Source organism: Gadus morhua, chromosome 8, assembly GCF_902167405.1.
Source record: "Gadus morhua chromosome 8, gadMor3.0, whole genome shotgun sequence".
NCBI lineage: Eukaryota > Metazoa > Chordata > Actinopteri > Gadiformes > Gadidae > Gadus > Gadus morhua.
Window position 1 is genome coordinate 19,056,802 of NC_044055.1, and position 22,557 is coordinate 19,079,358.

Genomic DNA, 22,557 nt, shown 5'->3' on the forward strand with positions numbered 1-22,557 from the left:
CCGTCCCCCGCCCCCGCAGAGCAACCCAGGTGGAGGAGCAGCCGGCCCGCCGCCGGCCAATCAGACGCCCGCAAACACACCGACGCGCCCGGCTGTGGGGCGGCTACAGCGGTGGAGCGGTGGGTGGAGAGCACCGCCAAGGAGAGGCCAATCAGGCGCCAGGGTGAGGCGGCGCACATTCTACAAGTGGACAGGGAAGTACACAAACAAGCATGTTGATTGGCTGATCAATTACACTGACCCCTGCCCCCCACCAGAACATCTCCGCCAGTTCCGTAGCAACCAGGTTAAGCACCACCTATCAGAGCCCAGCCTCAGCACAGCCATGCAGGCTCCCCTGGGATTGGACCGACTGCACTCTTGCTCCTGCAACAGGTCTGTGGATGGCAAAGAATAAAGAAACAGGACGCTTGTTTCGGCAGCTATTAGCAAATACATTACGAAAATACAAAACGTTCCAGTGAGTGGCTTAAAACAGCTGTGTGTGTGTGTGTGTGTGTGTGTGTGTGTGTGTGTGTGTGTGTGTGTGTGTGTGTGTGTGTGTGTGTGTGTGTGTGTGTGTGTGTGTGTGTGTGTGTGTGTGTGCGTGCGTGCGTGCGTGCGTGCGTGCGTGCGTGCGTGCGTGCGTGCGTGCGTGTGTGTGTTCAAGCGAGGCCCTGGTGGCCCTGCAAAGGGAGATGTCCCAGCTGAAGAAGGACCTAGAGGATGGTTTGGTCCAGCTCCCCCATCTAGCTCAGAAGATGGACTATCTCACCTCTAAGTTCAACCTGGACCGCCAGTCCAAAACCCGACAAACCCGGATAACCCACCACCGGTAGAGAGACATGCTGCACATAGTGTACCTGATGTTCATACATGAGTAGAGGAGTTTGTGTGTCTGGCTGAATAGTGCAAAGTGTCTTGGTAATAATGGTCCTGTGGGCTTTGTAGTGGGTTGAAGTCCTTGGGCAGCCGGTCCGAGGTATGGGAGGATGGGAGCCAGCCTGGCTCCAGTCGGTTGAGGTTAGAGGACTGGATCTCAACGGACATGGAGCAGAGCAAGAGTAAAGGTGAAGCACACCTCTCTCTCTCTGTCAATTCAATTCAATTCTCTCTCTCTCTCTCTCTCTCTCTCTCTCTCTCTCTCTCTCTCTCTCTCTCTCTCTCTCTCTCTCTCTCTCTCTCTCTCTCTCTCTCTCTCTCTCTCTCTCTCTCTCTCTCTCTCTCTCTCTCTCTCAAAAAATGAGTCTGTTTATGGGGAGTTTTAGGTCCTTCTCTCATCACAACATGTCACGATTCTTCCTTCAGTGTGTTCAGTCCATCTCTCTCACTCTCTCTTTCTCACATATACGCACAGGGGCGCAAACAAATACTTGGTAATACATGATTATTTCCCCACTTCCAGATAGTGGTCAGGCAGATGACTCCAAGGTGATGCTGCAGTTCAACAATGCACCAGTAGGGGACAGTAGAGGGAGCAGCAGTAGTCTCTACCTGTGTTCTGAGCTGCCCAGGGCACCACAAGGCAAAAGACATGCCTACAGAGGTCAGTGTTGCAGTTGCTTTCGTCCCCAAATTCCATTCAAACATCCGAACGGGATGCAGCTCTTTACCCGACCGAAGATCTAGCTGTGTAGCACGGTTCAAACTCCTATCGATGTGTTCCTTATCAGGGAAGGAGGTGAGGAGAGTGCACTCCAAAGAGAAGTTGTCTCCCCTGTCTCCTCCACCTCTCCACAAGCCGCTCCTCCAGGTCAACTACACCTCCTCCTGCAGCCTCCCGGCCAGGTGACTGCTCACTCGTATCAGTGCGCTCATAATCATTTAGAAATAGAGATAAAAAAAATGAATTCATCTTCCTCTTCTGTTTTGCATCACACCTCATCACATGAAAACAACCACAACACATATAGTTATAAAGTGGGAGAGGCGATGCAGTCGTCATCCAACCAGCGGAAGCGCTCCGTTCAATCGGATTCCGCACTGTTGCCCAGCAACGTGTTCTTCCAGCGCACGCCGTCGCCAGCGTTGGAGTATCTGAGGACAGACAGAACGGCCCGACGCAGAGGGAGCAAGGTGAGAGCACCAGTCTCTCAGCACGTCATTCTCTATAGATCAGCAGTATGGGTTTCAGCGGTCCACCGATGTAACCTACATGAGAGGGAGCCCAGCCGTGGTGAGGCCCGCAGAGAGCCTAAACAGATACACAATAGTCATAACAAGGATGAGGAAAGAGGGTTAACAATGCCACGTGGCACTTATTTGGAAATAGAGAAAGATGTTTTTCTTTTTTAGTGTAAATAGTAACTGATTTGAAACATGATGCAATGCACTAATTTTGATGAATTTTACTTCCTACTTAATTTCACTTACTTTTTACTATAGTTTAATTTAACAGATCCTTTGTCCAAAGCGCAGGCAGCAAAGAATTAGGCTACATAATTAAGAAGCAAGTAGGCTAGTGGTAAGAGCATATTGCTCAAAGGATGCTTTGCGGTCAGTTGTACATTTTAACAGTACATTTTGGCTACTAAGTTGTGCGCACTGTATGGGAAGCAGTGAAGCATTATAAAATGGTGACGCTTTGAATAGTGCACTATATCGGGAAGGATTCAATTAATTTCGACTCAGCGACCGTGTCTGTTGTATTGGGCTAGGAGGAAGAGATGAACCGGACACTGGACCGGGCTATTGAGGCGGCGCGCAGTATGAAGAGGACCACTGACCGCATGGCCAAGAGCCTCTCGGCAGACCTGGCTAAGGCTCAGCTCCATAGGAGGCCGCAGCATGCGCGGCCACTAGGGGGCAGAAGAGGGAACGCCCTGTGACACGGCGGGCTATGAATCACTTCGTCAAGTTGAACAACAGCTTAAGGGTAACCATCAGGGTCGTTTTATTCAAGTAAAAGAGTAATGCTTTATACGAGTCAACATCAACATCAACTCGGTTTCTGCATGTTTTTCGCAAAACAATTGGGCCCTTCTAACTCATTGGATTTGCTTTCTCCATTGGTCCAATTTGGAATAATGACTCAATGGTCGAAACAGTGGATGTTGCAGACCATACTTTTTTCCCAACCCCAATATGAAGCATTATTCTCTTCTTCAGAGCGTTACAGGTCCCCTTTAGGATATATCCCTGGAATAGAAGTAAAATGTGTAACATTTACCTATTGTTTTTTACCATATAGTAATTTATTTAAATATATTTTGATGTGCTTATTATATGTGATTATTTTACCTGTTCTTATTAATTAAATTTTGTATTTAATTTGCAGTTCTAATGTTGTATGTATAAAAAAACATCACAATCGCAATCACATTACAAATCAGAAATCTTGAAATAGAAAGGAAATGCATTTTAATGTTGTTTCTTAATAAAAAACCTTCATACAGTCATAATGAAAGTGCACCAGGATGCTGGCATCTTCTTTTTTTAACTTTAGATGCGGGGTCACGAGGTCACTTGGTAAATGAAGCAATCTCCAATACAATATTGTCAATACACCCCGCCAGGGTGCCCTGTGCCATGTACAGGTCACATGACCCCACAGTTTCCCAGCATGCAACTGGATCTAAATATGTATACACGTATGTTTACATATTTATATAGATAGACCAAAGGCGACAACATTAAATGAATGCAAAAAAATAGGTCAGAGTGGCAATATTACATTTCTGAAAAATTCCCATTCAGATTCCCCGCTAAGTATCGGCTTTGGTTCCTGCTTAAAGCTAAATTGCTCATTCGATGCCTCACATGTCCAGCCCCGATAGCCTGTGGGTCCTAGATACTAAATGAGCAGGTGCTGTGATACGAGACTCCTCACTCTCCATTGTTTTGTTCCTCAGTTGACCCTGTTGTTGTTCTACAGAGGTATCATCCACACCCACACTGATGCCACCAGCCCGGCTGACCCGTTCTCTGCGGTCCTTTATGGAGCCTTCCATTGTACCCAAACCTCCAGGCCAGTTAGGATGGGCACTCGTATGAGTCAAGACACCATATCCTCTCCTTCATCAGGGGCACACTTGCACAAACACTCGCTCTATCTCGCTTTCTATGTCTTCTTCTCTCTCCTTGCTGTCAGGTCAGTGAGACAAATACAAATATTATCAAATCAAGTGCCCCCTTAAGTTAATTTGGGAGCAAAGATTAACCGGCTTTAAAAATAAATAATTACACAGTCTACCTAAATGATTACTAACTATCAAATTATCAATTGTTTTAATTACAGAGTTAACACAAAAATGCACCTTACTGGACAAGAGAATATTGGCCAAAAATTGGTAAAAAATTGGTACAGTGTAAGCATTGGATAATGGGGAGCAGAGATTGCATGAAAGATTTTTAGGTCAAGTCGATCAAATTACTTTTGGGTTTATATTTTGAAAAGGTCTCTGGTGTTGAAGGGCCGACCCAGCCCATCTTCATAATAGAGGGATGAGGAAAACAGTCCCAAGGGATCACGTCACTATTATTCACACTGTACATGGCAAAGCGTACACAGGCAGGTAACTCTGGACTGTTTTACTTCATTCTGTAACTCTAGCATGCAGTTGCATCTGTGGCCTGTTGGTTTTAACCGTGGTGGTAAAATGGATACGATGGTAAAGTGCGTCAATTTTGTCTCAGTTATTTTTGATTTGTGTTTTTATGTTTAATAAGCACTTGCTATTATTTGCTTATGATGCAGATTCCACATTGAATCTGGATATATATCCTTTCCAAATGATTGGACTGTAGAACAATTAATGTATTATTTGCCATGATAAAAAATTATGAAATTGCAGCCGTATATCATATATATATCCATATGTTGTTGCAAGTGGTTATGATGGAAACATACAGGTATGTATGGATACCTGACATATTTCTCTTCAAGCAATGTGAAAGTGTTTCATCCACTTACAAGCTGTTTTTTATTAGGGTTTTTTTTATATTAGGAAAATTAAACTCTGCAGATTAAGCCACAAGATTAAACAAAAATAAATCATATTTAATTAAACTAAAGTTGATCAAATCGATGTCATTTATCAGAGGTATCAGGTGGGGGTGGATGCAGATAAAAAAAAAGTCAAATTAAGTTATAATGGATATCTGCATATATTTATGTTTTGTTGAAATATGTGAAAATATGAAAAACTAGAGATACGTACAAGAACCGCAGAGAGACATACCTCCTCTCTCCTGATAGGCTGACCCTAAATCCCAGAGGAGGAGGATTCTAACATTCGGGCTCTCTGGTTAGTGCTGATTTGCTGAAACAATAAAGAAACGGCCGAGTGAAGGAAGAAAAAAATATATTAAGTTAAATTTAAGGATGAGCTCCCCTTGCCAAAGGTCAAAGACAAGAAGATCAACAGCCCGGAGGCACACTCTCTCTGGTTAAGAAATACTTCACATAAGACATGGCAGGTACAGGTTTAAGGATGCATGCACTGTTCCTGCTGCTGGGTTTGTCACAGGTAAGAAGATTAAAGTCATTATTCGGTGGATAGAGTCATGCATCTTTAAAAGTATAATACTGGGGGAATCGTGAAATTGTCAAAAATCTTCGGTAAATCCAAGGGTGTTCCTTTTATTTTTGTGTAATATTGTACTGTTCATTGTGTATTGTGTGCGGAAATTGGAGAACACAGGCTCTTTTGAGTATCACAACTGCTGTCAACAAGTGTGTGTGGCATGCAGAACCTTAGCTCAATAGACAAATTCATTCGGACCTGAAATAAATACCTGCCCTGTGCAGCTCTGAAATCTGTGCTGAGTGATGGTAATGTGCAGTCGGCTGCCCCTCACACGCTGACAATATGATACAAGGGGTCATTTGCCTCAGGGGTCTCATAATGTCAGATACCTGCACTCAAATGGCTCTTTACTGTTGAAACTATGTTCCTGTGTTGTTGGTATGTCCCTTATTTTTTCTCTTAGAATTGATTTCCACTTTTATGTAATGTTTTGGAAATTAATAATTTTGTACATTTTATTTTCAGATTTGCACTGCAGATCATCATCATCATGGTAAATTAACTGCTCTTTACTCTTTGCTTCACAATTGGGTCATTGTTTGTCAAGGCTATCACATACGTTTTTGTAGTAGGGACATGACTCCATGACCTATGAATATGCACATGTATCTATTTATACACATAATTAGCATATGCTACATGTGAACCTCCTAAGATGGCGCAATTTGATTGGTTCTAATCGGGATATTGGGCAATATCCCATGATTGAAATCGCAAACTCGGGATATTGTTTTCATCGCAAAAGTTTCCCACTTTGTTTGCTAATGAAAACAAATAAATCCCGGCAAAAAGTGTTATCTAGTTTATTTTTGGAGTGTTAACGTGTAGCATATACTAGAACAATTATTCACCTCTGTGAATAGTGGGGAATAGGCTATTCCCCACTATTCACTTCACCTTCGGCGAATAAATCCTCCTCCTGTCTGCTCTACAGTGTCCGTGTACACGGTCACGTCTTACAGTGTGACCATGCAGTGGCCAGCATACCCCGGCGCCAGCCACTACAGGGTCCAGGCCACGCCCCAGCTCAATCCGGGACATTCTACCGCCTTTTCCACGTTCAACGGCAACATGGCTGTCGGAGGCCTCAACACCCTGTCCGCCAACACGGTATACACCATGCAGGTCGATGCGATGGACGATGAGCTCAACGTCCTCAGCACCATCGGGACGAAGGAGGCGCTCACAGGTCAGCTGACCTGACCCGACACACTTTACCCTCCATGGCTCAACCCAGCGTGTCGATACGATGCCCCTTGTCGGATTGGCTGTCTAATGACGATCCGAATGTCTTTTACTTTCATCATTGCTGTGTACAAATCAGTGTTTCTGACCTCTGACCCTTGCAGCTCCTGAGGTGCCAGAGATCACACTGGCCTACTCAAAGCAGAGCAGCAGCATCACCGTGGAGTTCAACAATGTGACGGGGGCCACCGGATACATCCTGAGGGCCATGTCCGACGTGGACGACTTCTTTGAGGAGACGGCGGTCAACGAGTCCCCGGGCACGATCCAGGGGCTCGATCCCTTCACCGACTACACGCTCAGTGTCATGTCCGTCAACGCCGGTGGGCGGAGCCAGCCTTCATACAACTACGAGCTCAGGACAGGTACAGACTGTCATGATTGGTCCCGCTCGTCGACAGGCGACGCATTCCTGATAAACCAATGGACCGACATCAAATTATGACCCCAGCCAGTATACACATAGCATTACATTAAAGGGACTACGTGTCGGAATTGCATGAATGCATAAATTGCTTTAAATTGCTAATATATGAACAGGTAGTTATGTAACTTAAAAATTAGACCATGGCCATCTCTCTCCGTTGTGTAGAACCGCCTGTGAGCTGATTTCTATTATATTTAAACTGGGCTGGTTTTGCCGGGAAAAGAGGAAGTGACTTCCAACTGCCGATCATAGCAAAACCTTTGTAACTTTGTCACTTGTACAACAGTTATTAATGGTTATAGCTAGCATGAGATTATGATGGTTATTGCGTCCGCTCAGGGAGCTAGCATTCAAGTGCTCTGAATGCACTAGCTTGAGCAGGCTGCAGTTCACTTATCGGCCAAAGGGGCCAGTAATGAGGAGGTATCGCTGATTCTTACACATAGAACCTTGAAATCTAATCAGCACCTGTTGAATGCAATGGTGTATCAACGGACCTATATTACAAGCTTTGCCTTCACAGGTCCAGAAAAGATAAAAAATAATAAAAAATCTGTCGACAGACAGGTGATAATGCACGAGACTATTGAAACGCAGCCGCGATCATTTCTGTAAGACAATACATCGGCATCTCAATCCGCCAGCAGAATGAGGGTATCTGTCACCGCCTTATTGTCTCTGTGTTTACTTCAGGCAGACAAACACAGTGAGGGGAAACCGCATACATCCTTTTGCATGCCCAAGAACATGAAAAGGGAGACCTTGAGAACTGGGTTGTCTCCTCTCCCCAAGCAATGCTGGACGTAACAGGATCGCAGGGGGAAATTGATTCCATCTTACCACACCTCTGTGTGGTAAGTGTGTGGGAGGGGGGAGGGAGCACTTTATTTTTTGTTCAATCTTTATAACTCATTATTTGAGTAGAAAGATGATGAATGGTGAATGACCCAGATTGATTAAAAAATTCAGTTCATCCATGGTCTTCACCCCCCTTCGTCTCCAAAGCCTCCTCCAAGATCTTCTCAATGATCAGATAGTTTATTCTCTACAACAATGGTCTGATCATCCCCCCCCCCCCCCCCCCCCCCCCCCCCCCCCACCCACCCCATGTTTTCCCTCTGTCCTTCCCTGTCTGGCTCCACTGGTATAGCAAGGTAACTGGTAGAGCAACTGGTAAAGCCAGGCATCCACAGTGCCAGGGCTAGGAAGCCCTGCATGTCGTTAGCATATCCTAAATTATACCCTTTAGATGTTTCACAGTAACAATGAACCAAAGATGAAAAAAGAGTAAAGCATCCACCGTACGCACTCTCTGACTCAACGTGTCCCCTGTACTGACGGGTGTCCGCGTCTACTCCCTGCCCTGCAGTGGTGACGGCTCCGCAGCTGACCACTATCTCCGAGACCAACAGCACCATCAACGCGAGCTGGCCCCCGGTGGAGCACGCCGCGTTCTACTCCCTCTACATCTTCCAGACACCGAGCACCAACAATCTCACCACCTACATCACCAACCAGACCTCCTTCACCTTCGACGGCCTGAGCCCCGGCACATATTACTGCATCAAGGCCACCGCCTCGGATCAGGACGGGCGAGCCGGAGACCACAACCGCACCTGCCAGATCACACGTAAGCAGAGCGAGAGAACCGGGCAGGGGAAGGGCTTATGTGTAGGGCTTGTGCCCTACACATCGCGATGACCGCCTCCATTTTGGAAGCATAGTAGCATTGGAATTTCTGTTATCCTGTCGGTATGGTTATGGCGCTTTGGTGATTCAGCCGTGAAACGATTTTGTCGTTTCTGGGAGACCTTGTTGAGTTGGAAACTGGGAAAGCGTCTAACATGCATACTGTATAATTATGTTCATTTAGGATTTGACCGTACTACAACAGTCTTGAGGCCTCTCAATAAGGAGTGTCACATCAAAAAATCCCATGATGCATTCTGATGGAATGTAAAAAAATGTGGCCCTCTCCAGGTCCCCCGACCCCGAAGCCGGTGGAGGTTCTGCTGGCCATTGGGCAAATTCGGGTGCCGGCCGTCAGGGTGTACTTTGGGTCCTCTAAAGGTGCTGACACCTACTTTGTTGAATCCAGCACTGGGCAGAACTGCACTCCTCATCAAAGCTTGAGCCTAAACTACTGCATCATATCCCCGCTGGTGTGCGGTCAGAACCTCTCCGTCATGGTCACCGCCGCCAACACGGCAGGCCCCAGTGTTCCTTCAGCTGAGGAGGACTTTCAGACATGTGAGCACTTACATTTAACACACAACATTAACACTTTACTTCTACGTACTTCTGTATTAACCGATAGCACATTCCTATTGTTCCTCTGTGCTTTGATTTCCCTGCCACACATGTACTGTTTCTTTTGGATCAATTCAAAATAAAGGAAATAATAACATTTCATAATGGCTCAATGTCAGCAGTACCTACTACCGATGACTGTATTGACTTTAATGCATTCTCATTGATTTGATATTTTTGGTACTTTAACACGACATGCTATTGTTCTACCTCATGGTTGTGTTATTTGTGTACCACCACCACCCCCAGACCCGTGTCCTCCGGAGCGCATCTGGGTGGAGGAGCCCTGGCCCGCCAGCTGCAGGGTGGCCTTCAGCCTGTCGCCCATGGCTGACTTCTACATGGTGTTCGTGAAGCGCGACGACGGCATCGAGATGAACTGCAACACCACGGGCGCGCCCTGCCCCTTCACCTGCACCTGCGGCTTCACCTACTTCTCCACCGTGTTTGCCCACAACCCGTCCGGCTCCAGTCCCTGGGGGGCCGTGGCCAACTACACCACCAGTACGATCGGCCGACTGCACGCACATACACGCTCACGCCCACACAAATGCACACGCATGCAAGCAAATGCACACGCACAAAGGGTCAAAGGCACGAACACACACACTCAGCCACTCAGCCCCTGACCCACTGATCAACCGACAGACAGACAGACAGACAGACAGACAGACAGACAGACAGACAGACAGACAGACAGACAGACAGACAGACAGACAGACAGACAGACCCACAACTATACGAGAATACAGTTGTAGAAATGTAAATACCAGTGGGTAAGTACTTCCTGAACATAACATAGTAGAGGGGAGAAATGGATTTCACAACCAGTAATCATTCCACTCAAAAGTAAAGCACATGCATGTAAATATGGAGCATATAGGCTTAGGCTTATATCTAGGCATTAACACCGCTAGCTTTGTGAGTAACATTTACTCTTTTCGGCCTTCCCAGTTCCTTGCTGTCCAGAGAACGTTACCGTGCAGCTGGTTTCCACGGAGACGCTGGAGATAGAGTGGGTGCCGGTGCGAGGGGCGGACCTCTACGAGACGCGGGCGGAGCAGACGGAAGGCGTGATCCACTGCAACGACACGTCGCCGGTGTGCGCGCTGTCGGACCTGAGCTGCAACACCTGGTACTCAGTGGTGGTCACGCCCTGCAGCGAGCTACGGGGCTGCAACGTCAGCTGCCAGCCGCAGCAGCACGAGACAGGTAATGCTGGGAGTGGGGAGAGAGGACACACACACACACACACACACACACAGTAGCTCAGATATACACAGTCAAAGCGGTCTATTTGGTGGGCCGCCCCGGGTAGAGGGCATACCATATAGGCTCAGCGCTGAACGCAGCGACCCAGGTTCGAATCCTGCCCGGTGTCCTTTGCTGCATGTCCCCCACCGTCCATCTCCCATACCTTCCTCTCTATCTCTCTCTATAATAAAGCATTAAAAATGGAAACAATCAAACTGCCTATTTAGACCCAACATCAATCAAGGACCCACGTCAGATGTTCCCACCCCGTACATACAGCAGCACGACGCACAACCCCGCCGCCTGTCCCTGAGAGTCCCAGTTCACCTCTGTGCTCTCCTGCAGCTCCGTGCACCCCGCAGATCCACAACCTGACCCAGGCCAGCGAGTCCAGCATCACGGTCCACTACACGACCCCCAACGGGCCCAGCACCAACTACTCTGTCTCGGCGGTGGGACGCATGGACACGCACCACTGCCACTCGCAGTCCGCTTCCTGTGAGCTCACGCAGCTGCCCTGTGGGGCCGTCTTCGAGGTGGTGGCGGTGGCCAGCAACGCCGTCGGGCCGAGTCTGCCTAGCTTCAGCGTTCCTCTGGAAACAGGTGAACAAGAGGCGTGGCTGGGTGTGAAAGAGAGGGAAATATGTGAGGGACAACGGACAGCGAGCCGCTCATTATTAGGAAACTTGGGTCAAATATTAAACCCTTTTTTTTGTTTATTTGATTTCTATTTACAATTCTACGATTGGAAAATAGTGTCCATAGCAACAGCCACATTCAAAGCAGTGGTCTGTTATTCAAAATGAACAGTCAGTAAATGCAGTAATTGACCAATCAGAATCAAGTATTCAACAAAAACCGAGGAACTATCAATCGTTAACATATGTGTGACGGGCAGAGAAAGGAAAACAAATGCAAAGGTTATCCGCTATCTAAAATGCAACCTAAATCGACAGCTGTTGTCAGAGTAAACCAGTGATGCGGGCTACCAGCTAGCTTCCACCGTAGCCTCCAGTTTCAGCATTATGACCTCCCGCCCCGCCCCTCCAGGTCCCTGCTGTCCCTCCAACCTGAGCGTGATGCAGGTGACCCAGGCCATGTCCAACGTGACGTGGGGCCCCAGCCTCGGCGCACGCTCCTACATGACGGCCCTGACCGCGCCGCGGGGCCACGCCCAGTGCCACACCATGAGCACGCACTGCCTGATGGGATGCCTCACCTGCGGCACCAACTACAGCGTGAACATGGAGGCCATCAGCAGCACGGGGCACGTGTCCAACTGTAGCTACAGCGGATTCTCAGCCAGTAAGCACCGAACCCACCGTGTATAACAGGGTATTTATTGGCACACACAGCTGGTAAGACACAATACTGACTGATGAGTGTGAAATCTGAACCTACATGCAGAAGGGGGTTGGTAGCCGAGGCAGCATTGAAAAGGGGACAGACCAGTAGATGCAACAGGGTGGGAATTGTGGGCATACTCAGCCCTTGCCAGATCCCGACTCCAGGAGGAGGGCTGGTAAGACGCCAGGTACCTAATAAGGGCTCTTTCCTGACTCAAAATGACTCAAAATCCAAAGTGATGTGGGACCCTGGTCGGTGGGGGACCAGGAGTGGCTGAAGGAGTCCTCTGGGTGATTGGTTGGAGCTCTTGTTACTTGCGTAACATCCACAGCCATTTCGGGAAACCAAAAGCATTGACGAAGCAACGCCATAGTCCTCCTGACTGCAGCATGGCACGTCAACCGGGAGGAACGACCCCATGTCCCATGTCACTGATCCCATGTCCCCATGTCACCTGAGTGTCATGGGGAACTTTGCTGAGGTGGATAGAGAACCATGGAGTTAGTAAAGAAATTACAAGTCCATCACACTTTCTCCTTGGATTTTTAGACACGTGAGTTGTAGTTGTAAACCTTAAAATTGTACTGCTGTATTTTTTGCTGTTCTGTTAAGCACCTTGCCTTGCAACTTTGCACAAAAAGCGCTTCATATATAAAGTTTGTATTGTACTGTAACCAATCCAGTATTATGCCAATGATAATGAGGAGAATAAACAGCAACACCCCATTTTCATTAATTCACCCCGTCCCCTTCCACACCCCCTGCCTCCCAGGCGCCTGCTGCCCCACACACGTCAAGCTCCATCGGATGTCCAACCACTCCATGAGGGTGTCCTGGCGGTCCTCCGCGCCGCCCCACCAGAACTACACGGTGGCCGTGTCCGGCGCGGGCTCCAACCACACGTGCACGCAGGCCCCGTCCAGACGCTACTGTGACGTGCAGAACGTGACTGTGTACACGTGCGGCGACGTGTACACAGTGGCGGTGGCGCCGGTCAACAGCGACGGCAGCGTGGTCAGCTTCTGCCCACAGAGGATATATGCCGGTAAGACAGGGACGGAAAAGTAAAGCATTGAAGCGTGGTGTAGGCTGGGCTTAAGGAGATAGGTACAGATAGTGCTTTAATTATCTGGGGGTCGGGCTTAACCAAACCCTATCCTGTGTGAAAACAGAAGACGAAATGAATGAATGGATGATCATTAACCAATGGTGTTGTTGTTGTTTTGTCATGCCTACAGTCTCTTGCTCAGGCAACAGTGTTGGAATGGGTAAGTGTCCGGACATTAAGGGGCCAAACTGTTCATTTTTTATTTAAAGTAATCAATAAAATCCCTAATTCAGGATTTTCTTTCTTTCTTTCTTCAGCGATCTACCGTGGAAGGGTTAGTACGGGTTAAATGTGGTAAGTTTTATTTGGTCATCTTCACTTTTTAGTTTTTTTGCCGCATCTACTGAAGGGACAGACAAAACATGTGCAATATAACATGCTGAGACACATACAAGCTTCTCCCAACATGCAATTTGTAAAGAGAACTTAAAAAATGTAAAAGCTTAAAAACTTAAAAAAAGCTTTAAAACTGCTTTAAAACGACCGGTCCATTGGGAACCTCTTTAGTATTAAGGGTATCGTGTGTCCTTAAACTGACTCTGTATCTATAGGATTCTCTTAACAAAGGTTGAAAGAGTGAGAAGAAGAGGAGGAAAGTTGTTTAGACAAGGACACCTCTCTCTCTGTCCCCTCAGGGACCTCTGGGGGTCATGTCTTGCTTTCATAGGAGGTGGAATAAAACAATGTGACACATGTTACATGCTGCTGTGTAGAAACATACGTGTGGTCGGCCTAAATGACTTACCCTGATGTGTTAACAACGACAATGCTGTTGTGTTGTTGACGGCCCGCCCTGAAAGACGTTAGAGATGCTTTTGATAAATGCAAGTAGAAGATTAAGTTATTTCTTATTTTATGTATTCCTGTGTTAATTTATATATGTATGTATTCAGAAAAAATTAAAGGGGGTTTCTTTGTGTTTTTTAAAACACAAAGTAGGCTTGAACTCATTTAAACTCATGAACCTTGTGTCTCACAAAATACAGAAGCTCGATCCAAGAGGTGAAACCATAACTTGGTATGCAGGTCAACTTGTCCGGGCTGATGTCTTCTTTCCTTTCTCTCTCGTCCCTAACAGTGGAAACCCCCCCCCCCCCCGGTTGGACACAAGGATACGTCTGCTACACGCTAAGCTGAAGAGTGAAGAGTGAAGATAGAATATCTAAAATATCACCTTGTTTGTTGAGACATGCCTTTTGTTTTGCTGCAACTGCTATTTTTCCGAGACAGAGCCAAAATGCAATAAATACGATTTTACACATCGGCCTGTATTCAATCTGAAACATAAACATTATGATTGGGTGAAGATTGTTTAAACGAAAATAAGAATCATGAATATTAAAAGGCCTGCAATAATTCCATGGAAAAATCCCAAATAGAATCTTTTGAAGACAACGACGAAAGAGAATCAAGAAAAAATATATTTCCCAAAGTAGAAAAGCCTCCATTGGTGGATGCACTGTCATTGATGCCTCTTGGGTTCAAAAGGTCGCTGTTGGATTTTGGAATACGGTAAATGTAATAGTGGATAGGCAGAAAGTATCCATGGTGAAGGCCTGGAGTCATCATGTGTGGCAGTGTCCCCTACGGATGATATGTCTGATCAGATACCTGGGGAAGCCGATTCCATGTTAACGCCTGCATTCACTGCATTCATGACATCCCCGGTGACTCTGTACACAAATAAAGCACAACCTTTCTTATGCATGACAATACTGTGTGGTGTCATTCCTGTTTTTATTGTTGGACTTTCTGATTTGTTCTTTAAATATTAAGTTATTTATCTAAATTATTTTGCTAATACATATTTTAAATTATCTAAATAAAATATATTTGGCGCTATTTATTATTATTACTATTTAGTCCTTTGACAGACACTTAATGATATTTTAAGCAAGAGAGAGGTGTCATCAATGAGCAGGCATGCTCAAGTATGACTAATGTTGGACTGCAGATATTGGGTTTCATACCTAAAAAAAGATTTCCTGGGAAGTGAGTACCCCAACCATTGGACTGTATCTGTACATGTATGTACACAATTACATAAGATAAAAAATAAATATATTGTGTACCAGTGTAATGTTGGTTTAGATCTAAGCAAAATTTCACATTTACGTAGGCAACACCACAGTTGCTAAAATGTTAACTTAATAGTGCCAACCGATTTTCTTTAATCTGGTTATCAGGCTTGCAGGACCTTTTTCATTCACACAGGCTTCATAACGGATGAATATCAACATATTTCAGATGTGTTTCTGATCATTTCCTCAATCGAATGCAATTACAGATGAATGTGATTTTTATTATAAATATAACATGTTTCCTGCCGTGTTTCAGCGGGACAATACACTTCGGTGAGACATGTACCCAAGGTGATACTAGTTTGAAAAATTTAAATTCCAAGAGAACCCAATATGTGTGTGAGTGTGTGTGTCTTTGTGAGTGTGTGTGTGTGTGTGTGTGTGTGTGTGTGTGTGTGTGTGTGTGTGTGTGTGTGTGTGTGTGTGTGTGTGTTTGTGTGTGTCTGTGTGTGTGTCTGTGTGTAGGTGTTTTCTGACAACTCTAAGGATTCATGTCACCATTGGGATTTGCATACCAGAGGAGCTGCTTACCTCATGTGGGCGTAGACCACCAGGTCAGTCCTGGCAGAAGTCCCATTGTGAGCAGCCTGCATTGTCACAAAGTGTACAATGTATAGCTTGCAAGGTGCTATCGTATTCCACATAACATAAACTGTAGAGCGGGGAGGACTACAGTTATGAAATGGATATTGTGTATTGTGCACAGGAAAGCCCCAGGGCAGTTTGTTTTTATTGTGATTAGGTGGTTCACCATGACAGATTATTGTACGTGATGTTGCGGCACAGTAATCGCTTATTCGATATTTTTCATATGTTGAAATGGATAGAAGGTTGCACAAGGATTTACAGCCAGGTCATAAAGATTGGATAAAGTATCCAACCTATGTATAAAAAATCTATATATATAAAAAAAATATCTATATATATGTACTTTTGTATATATATAATGTATTTATATATATAAAATGCATGTTTTGGTTGATTCTTGGGCCTTTCCATTTCTGTAGTGCATCCTCCAATGGGCTCTAACATAGCTATGCCGATGATACCCAAATGTATCTTCATCGACACTGCATTCTCGTCATCGATTGGTGCTTGACCCGTGCACCAATGTATAGCTTAGACGGAGACAGATAAGAGGCATGGGCTTTCTTGCCATCCCGCGAGGACCACCTTCCCCACGCTACATTACAGTGAACCTGGGGGTCGTGATCGACGATCAGCCAACGTCTGCCAGACCTCAGCCTCACGCTGCTTCAGAATCCCCCTGTGCAACATTCAGGAGGTCAGACGGCTCCTGGCCGAACACTAGGCCCAGCTCCTTCTCCTCAGGTGCTCCACCCCCCTGAGCGAGCACACGGTCAGGCCACTGAACACCTGACTCCATTGGCTGCCTGCCTGCAGCGGCCCACATCGAGTGAAAGGCCCTGGTGCTGGTTGGTCCCTGGATCTGCACCAACCAACACCACATATTTCATCCGTCCCTACGAAGAATGTACAGTATATGTATAAAACATGTACAATTATATATATACTATATATATATACTATATCATGTTATAGGCCAATACATAATTATCATATATTATTAGTATAAATATGTCCCTCTGATTAATTCCCTGTTTGTAAAACTAGTATCTACATGCAACCATTCCAAACTCTCAACAGCCAATCAATTGCCCGACTGTGAATGACACTTAACACAGAGTCTAGAGCTTTATCTTTAAACTTCACTTCACAAGTTAAATATTAAAACTTAATTTATGACGTAATTATGCAAGGATGATTTTTTCCACAATCTTTTTGTGACAGTGAAACCAGAATGAACCACCCATATATAATCATCAATATAACATAAAAGAACAACTATTCCTTCATGTCCACGCATCTTATCATTTTGCTCAGACAGAGTTCAGTATTTTATCCTAGACCCAGTCGTTTCCAATAACAGACATATCAGGAATTGAGAGCCCCCTTCCTATTCTCTCCCCAAACACCTCAGGTTCTACGAGTTATTTCCTTCTCAGAATAACACTTAGCCCAGAGGCACGAGGTGATACCCATCCTCAGCTTAGACGTGCTGATTGGCTCCCATACAGCTGATGTACCTGCACCCAGCCTCCATAGGATTCAGAAGTCCTGCTGTCCAGCAGCTCCTGAATACGGATTGAACTCATTAAGTCTGGGAGACAAGGACAGGAAGGAAAACAAACATGGATAAGAGATGGAATTCATATTTAACTTTTGTTATGCCTTTTCTGATGCAGGTAGGCCTTTGAAGTGCATGCATGTCTGAACGTTAATGTATCAATTATATTCTGTTTTGGTGTGTAACAAAGTTTTCCTATACTATGAAAACTATACTATGAGATCCCTTTCAAACTATTTAAAAGAACAGTAGTGCAGTGCTTTTATTGATGTTTGGTTCTTTGGTTTTCTCTTCTAGATACACAGTGCTTCGGCCACAGGTCAGTCCTATCTGCATTTTTTTTTATGAACTTGACTGTAATATTCTTCAAATTGTATATGCACATATTGTATTTCTCTCGCTAATACCGGCTCGAGATGTATGACGAACATGCAGAGAGTCGGTGGGTAACGAGTTTGCGTAACGCGTTTGCGCAACGTTTTAGCAGTGATGGGCATTGAGAGACGGGAAATGAGTGCGTCGGAGAGGAAAAGGTTGGCGGTGAAGTTGTAAATCTGGCAAGGGGCAACGTACGTATGCGCAATACGGCTTCCTATTTCTACTGACCTCGGCAGACTGATAAGTGTAAAATGGATCTTGGTTGTAAAAAGTTAATCCCAGGTGTAGGCACTGCATTCCATAATACTTACTGGGAACAGGCTTCCGACTACACACAAGGTCGTTTTCTTTTCAGACCATTAACCTGCAGTGGCGACCAATAGTAATTTTCTCAAAGTACAATCATCATAGGTGTCATTAGCGGTGTGACATTGTCACAAAGGCTTGTGATGTGTCTTTTGGAATGCCATCAATCGATTGTAATTACATGCACTGCGTTAGTGTTGGTGCTAATGGGGTGGGGTGTGCTCCTGGACGGGTCTCAATTAAGATGATGAAAGGTAAATTATATGTTACATTTCATTCATAATAAACCGCAGAAAAAGCCTGTAACCGTCTATAAAAACTTGGTGATTCAAAGTGCTGAGAGGGGCTTTTGGAAATGGCATTTGTTTACTCACTATTAATATGGCTATTTTCCAGAGGGCACTTGACACTAAATAGCTTAATACGATACGATACGATAGTAGGCCTACTTTATTGTCTTGAAACCCAGCTCTTTGGTGGGGTCGAGAAAGGAACTGAAAGGGATCCGTCAAGAACACAGTAGAAATGAGCCACAGGCACACTGCAAACATGGAACAACATCACGTTTCATTCTTCTTCTGGAATAGTTCCAGAAAACAAGTTATAGCCTAGCTTTAATGGGCAGAAAAATAAATAAATACAAATAAATAAATGAATATATTTAGAGCCCGACCGATTTATCGGCGGGCCGATATATATAGAAATATTTATAAAAAATAAAATAAATAAAATAATGGGGTTATTGTGTTTTTGGTCAAAGGACTAGTTTCTTACCGGACTCGTTCATTACTTCACTAAACTTACACGCACACTAGCGCTCGCTCTCCTCGCTCGTCCACTCACTCGCTGACGTCACTCACACACAGACACAGACGCAGACACACACACACACACACTGTGGCATCCCGCCACGGAAGCCTCGGCCTGGACGGGCCCGGGGTACCGTAAAGGACTGGGTATACCACCCCCACCCACCAGCCGGCGACGGAGAGCAGCCCTTTCGGCTCCCCAATCAGGGTGATTGGGGGACACCTGGCCGAAAGCAGAGGAGCCAGCTTAAGTGGAGGTCCAGCACAGCACAGCACGGGTCGGGAGCAGGAAGGAAGGGCTCGTGGCAGCGAGAGAGCCTAGAGGCCCACGGAGGCCCTAGAGACCGCGACTCCTTCATAGTTTGATTGTTTCACGTTGATTGTTAAATAAACGCCTGCCATGGCTAAAAAACCCTACGCCAAGCGAGTTTTGTCCGTGGAACCCGGCCCAACCGAGGACCGGGATACCACAACACACACACACACACACACACACACACACACACACACACACACACACACACACACACACACACACACACACACACACAGCAGTGATATGCGTACGAGATGGGCCTACTTTCATGTGCTCACAAGATACTTTCTCGTGCTCACGAGAAACGTTAAAAAAAAAATACCCCCCCCCCCATGTCCCTTTACGGGTTCTGTACTTTTCTGTTGTGACAATAAAACAATAAAATAAAGTTACTTACCTTATTATTTTAGTGAGGACTCATAAATAACTACAAATAACCAGTGCTAGGGAAAGCTGTTTATGTTTTGCAACGCGTTTCTGGAATTTATTTTTTAAGTATATATCGGCCGATATATATGTTCATGTCCCCCTTATAGCCTATATATATACATACATATATATATATATATATATATATATATATATATATAAGGGGGACATGAACATATATATCGATATATCGGCCGATATATACTTAAAAAAAAAATATATATATATATGTATGTATGTATGTATATATATATATATATATATATATATACATATATATATATATATATATATATATATATATATATATATATATATATATATATATATATGTATTATATTAAATAATATGATACCACTTTCTACCTATTAGCTTTGTCTGACAACCCAATTTCCCTCACACCAAAAACCTCTCAGCATAACAAAATAGTGTGATCAACACTGTTTCTGATTCTCCCTTCTCCTCTGCTCTACAGCAGGCTGTAGCATAACGTCAATATCATCCCCATCCGCGCCAACCCTTCAAGTGGCGTGGGATGCGTACCCCGGGGCCGGAGCCTCGTACCGGCTGAAACTCCGAGCGGTGAACTCCACCGACACGGCCCCGGTGATGGTCGTCCCCACGGGCACACAGACACTGGTGCAGGGGTTAAGACCAGGGAGCTACTATGACGTAACGCTGAAAGCCTTACAGTACAACATGGAGCGATGCAGAGTTACACAACGCGCTCTGACGGGTAAGGACACACACACACACACACACACACACACACACACACACACACACACACACACACACGCACACACATGCACATGAACAACCACACACACACACAAACAAACACACACACATGTGCGCTCACACGCGGACACACACAGACACACACCATCGTCCGTCTTAGGTGTATAGTCAATGGAGTGTGAATGTGTGTGTGGTTGTTTGTGTACAACAGTGCCCGCCGCGACCCAGATCACCACCTCAGAGGCCCTGGCCAGCACCTCCATCAGGTTCCAGTGGTCCGCCGTGACGGGGGCGGACAGGTACTTCCTGATTCTGGAGCTGTATATCCTGTCGCAAGGACTGGCCCCCACAAGAACGCAGGTGTACAACGGCAGCTTCGCCTCCGTTACGGGACAAGTCGACGGGTTGAATGCTTCCACCAGATACAACTGCTTCGTCATCTCTTACAACAGCGCCGGCTCTGGGGCCCCAAGTCGCAGCAGGATAGTCTCCACACGTAGGTCCATATTGTCCTGGTTCTCTCACTTCAACGGAGAAATAACTGAATGAACGTCATTCATGTATGCATTCAAATATGTCGTCAAAGTGCCAAAGACAAATTTCCAGTAAATTCTCTCTCTCTCTCTCTCTCTCTCTCTCTCTCTCTCTCTCTGTCTGTCTGTCTGTCTGTCTGTCTGTCTGTCTGTCTGTCTGTCTGTCTGTCTGTCTGTCTGTCTGTCTGTCTGTCTGTCTGTCTATCATGTGAGTGCGAGTGTATCCAGTTTGACGGTTCAAAATGGGCAAAAAAGCAACAACGATTCAATCCAAACAAACTCATACGATTTATACGAGTGTACGCAAGGGGTTGACGCCCGCACCTGGTGTTTCTCTGCAGCGTTCCAGCCGCCCACAGGTGTGATTGTGACGTCCACGGGAAGGAGTACGGCCACTGTGGCCTGGGACGCCGTGGACATGGTGCTGCGGTACCGGCTGACGGTCAGCGACGACGACGACGGCAGCGTGGCGCCCTTCTCCAGGGACACCGATTCCACCTCCATGGACATCACTGATCTGGGGCCCTGCTCCAACTACACCGTGGGCGTGGCGTCCGTCAACAATTTCCGAATTGCTGGGGAAGCTGCGAATGTCTCGCACACTACAGCTAGTGAGTAGTACCTCCAAGAAGACCCCCCCCCCCACCCCCTACCCCCCTCTCAGTACAGGTGCTTCTGAGCAAGCAAACTGATATTATGCAATAAGACTTTAGTAATCCCAAAGGAAACTGCAATGCGAGCGGCTTAAGGTTGCGACCACAAACATGCAGATAAAATAAGTCAGATGTGCAGGAGAAATACACATATTGCACAAATCGAAGTAGAATCTAACTAGAGCAAGGATATTAATTCCCACGAGCATTTGGTAAAATGTCTCTAATTTTAGGGTTGTTTTCTCTCCCACTCAGCCATTAAGAGGGTGTCGACGGTACAGACGGACTACAGCTGTGCGAATGGCATGGCAACCGTCACCTGGGGCTTGGTTTTCGGGGCCAACTCCTACAGGGCCACCGCCTCCGACCGCAACGGCACTGGTCTTAGCTGCAACTCTTCCTCAACAACCTGTCAAATCTCCAACCTCAGGTGTGGGACGCAGTACGAGGTGCTGGTTACTGCCATCTCGGATGACTGCGAGAGCATCTCCAACACCTCCGGTCTGTTTGAGACAGGTAAGCATTGAGAATGTGGTTGGGTGAGGTGTTGTTGGGTCTTTTAATCAAGTGGGACATAGTCTAGTTCCAGTTGATCTATGTCTAGTTTCAATTGACTTATGTCTAGTTTCAGTTGAGCTATGGCTAGTTTCAGTTGATCTTTGTGTAGGTTCAGTTGATCTATGTCTAAGTTCAGTCGATATATGTCTAGTTTCAGATGACCTATGTAAAGTTTCAGTTGACCTATGTCTAGTTTCAGTTGATCTATTTCTAGTCTCAGTTGGCCTTTGTCTAGTTTCAATTGACTTATGTCTAGTTTCAGTTGAGCTATTTCTAGTTTCAGTTGATCTATGTCTAGTTTCAGTATATGTCTTGTTCTATTTCATCTACAGTACACACCATGTCTCCATGCTGTGTTCATTATTCTTGGGCTACAATAGAAGGCTATTGAGCTGCCTAGAGCTG

The 22,557-nt window shown here is 45.8% G+C and overlaps 3 protein-coding genes across 13 annotated transcripts in view; all 3 read left to right on the forward strand.

Moving 5' to 3' along the window:
• Nucleotides 1–3,388, forward strand: part of aknad1 (AKNA domain containing 1) — an 11,301-nt gene extending 7,913 nt beyond the window's left edge. For all 3 annotated transcript variants that reach the window (XM_030363500.1, XM_030363502.1, XM_030363501.1), the window contains exons 14-21: nt 1–163; nt 258–375; nt 650–814; nt 931–1,049; nt 1,385–1,525; nt 1,653–1,767; nt 1,893–2,055; nt 2,637–3,388. The exon at nt 1–163 is cut by the window's left edge and continues 85 nt beyond it. In XM_030363500.1, the coding sequence (XP_030219360.1) occupies nt 1–163; nt 258–375; nt 650–814; nt 931–1,049; nt 1,385–1,525; nt 1,653–1,767; nt 1,893–2,055; nt 2,637–2,807 (1,155 nt within the window). In that variant the 3' untranslated portion in view covers nt 2,808–3,388. The remainder of the gene's footprint in view (nt 164–257; nt 376–649; nt 815–930; nt 1,050–1,384; nt 1,526–1,652; nt 1,768–1,892; nt 2,056–2,636) is intronic.
• A 1,741-nt stretch (nt 3,389–5,129) lies between these two features.
• On the forward strand, nt 5,130–14,911 carry fndc7a (fibronectin type III domain containing 7a). The gene is made up of 14 exons (XM_030362704.1): nt 5,130–5,447; nt 5,973–6,000; nt 6,442–6,696; nt 6,857–7,117; nt 8,549–8,809; nt 9,160–9,429; nt 9,739–9,993; nt 10,444–10,701; nt 11,089–11,346; nt 11,794–12,048; nt 12,863–13,135; nt 13,329–13,358; nt 13,456–13,492; nt 14,277–14,911. The coding sequence occupies exons 1-13, from the start codon at nt 5,391–5,393 to the stop codon at nt 13,485–13,487; spliced, it is 2,493 nt and encodes an 830-aa protein (XP_030218564.1). The 5' UTR covers nt 5,130–5,390; the 3' UTR covers nt 13,488–13,492; nt 14,277–14,911.
• Nucleotides 14,912–17,421: 2,510 nt separating this feature from the next.
• The window catches only part of LOC115548942 (uncharacterized), a 28,181-nt gene continuing 23,045 nt past the window's right edge, over nt 17,422–22,557 (forward strand). For all 9 annotated transcript variants that reach the window (XM_030363887.1, XM_030363889.1, XM_030363893.1 and 6 more), the window contains exons 1-6: nt 17,422–17,546; nt 17,726–17,747; nt 20,143–20,403; nt 20,620–20,904; nt 21,283–21,552; nt 21,850–22,110. In XM_030363887.1, the coding sequence (XP_030219747.1) occupies nt 17,493–17,546; nt 17,726–17,747; nt 20,143–20,403; nt 20,620–20,904; nt 21,283–21,552; nt 21,850–22,110 (1,153 nt within the window). In that variant the 5' untranslated portion in view covers nt 17,422–17,492. The remainder of the gene's footprint in view (nt 17,547–17,725; nt 17,748–20,142; nt 20,404–20,619; nt 20,905–21,282; nt 21,553–21,849; nt 22,111–22,557) is intronic.

Coding starts and splice junctions, on each gene's coding strand:
- fndc7a (XM_030362704.1), top strand. CDS start 5,391: ATGGCAGGTACAGGTTTAAGGATGCATGCACTGTTCCTGCTGCTGGGT. Junction 9,994..10,443: donor CGTGGCCAACTACACCACCA/GTACGATCGGCC, acceptor CGGCCTTCCCAG/TTCCTTGCTGTCCAGAGAAC. Junction 11,347..11,793: donor CAGCGTTCCTCTGGAAACAG/GTGAACAAGAGG, acceptor CCGCCCCTCCAG/GTCCCTGCTGTCCCTCCAAC.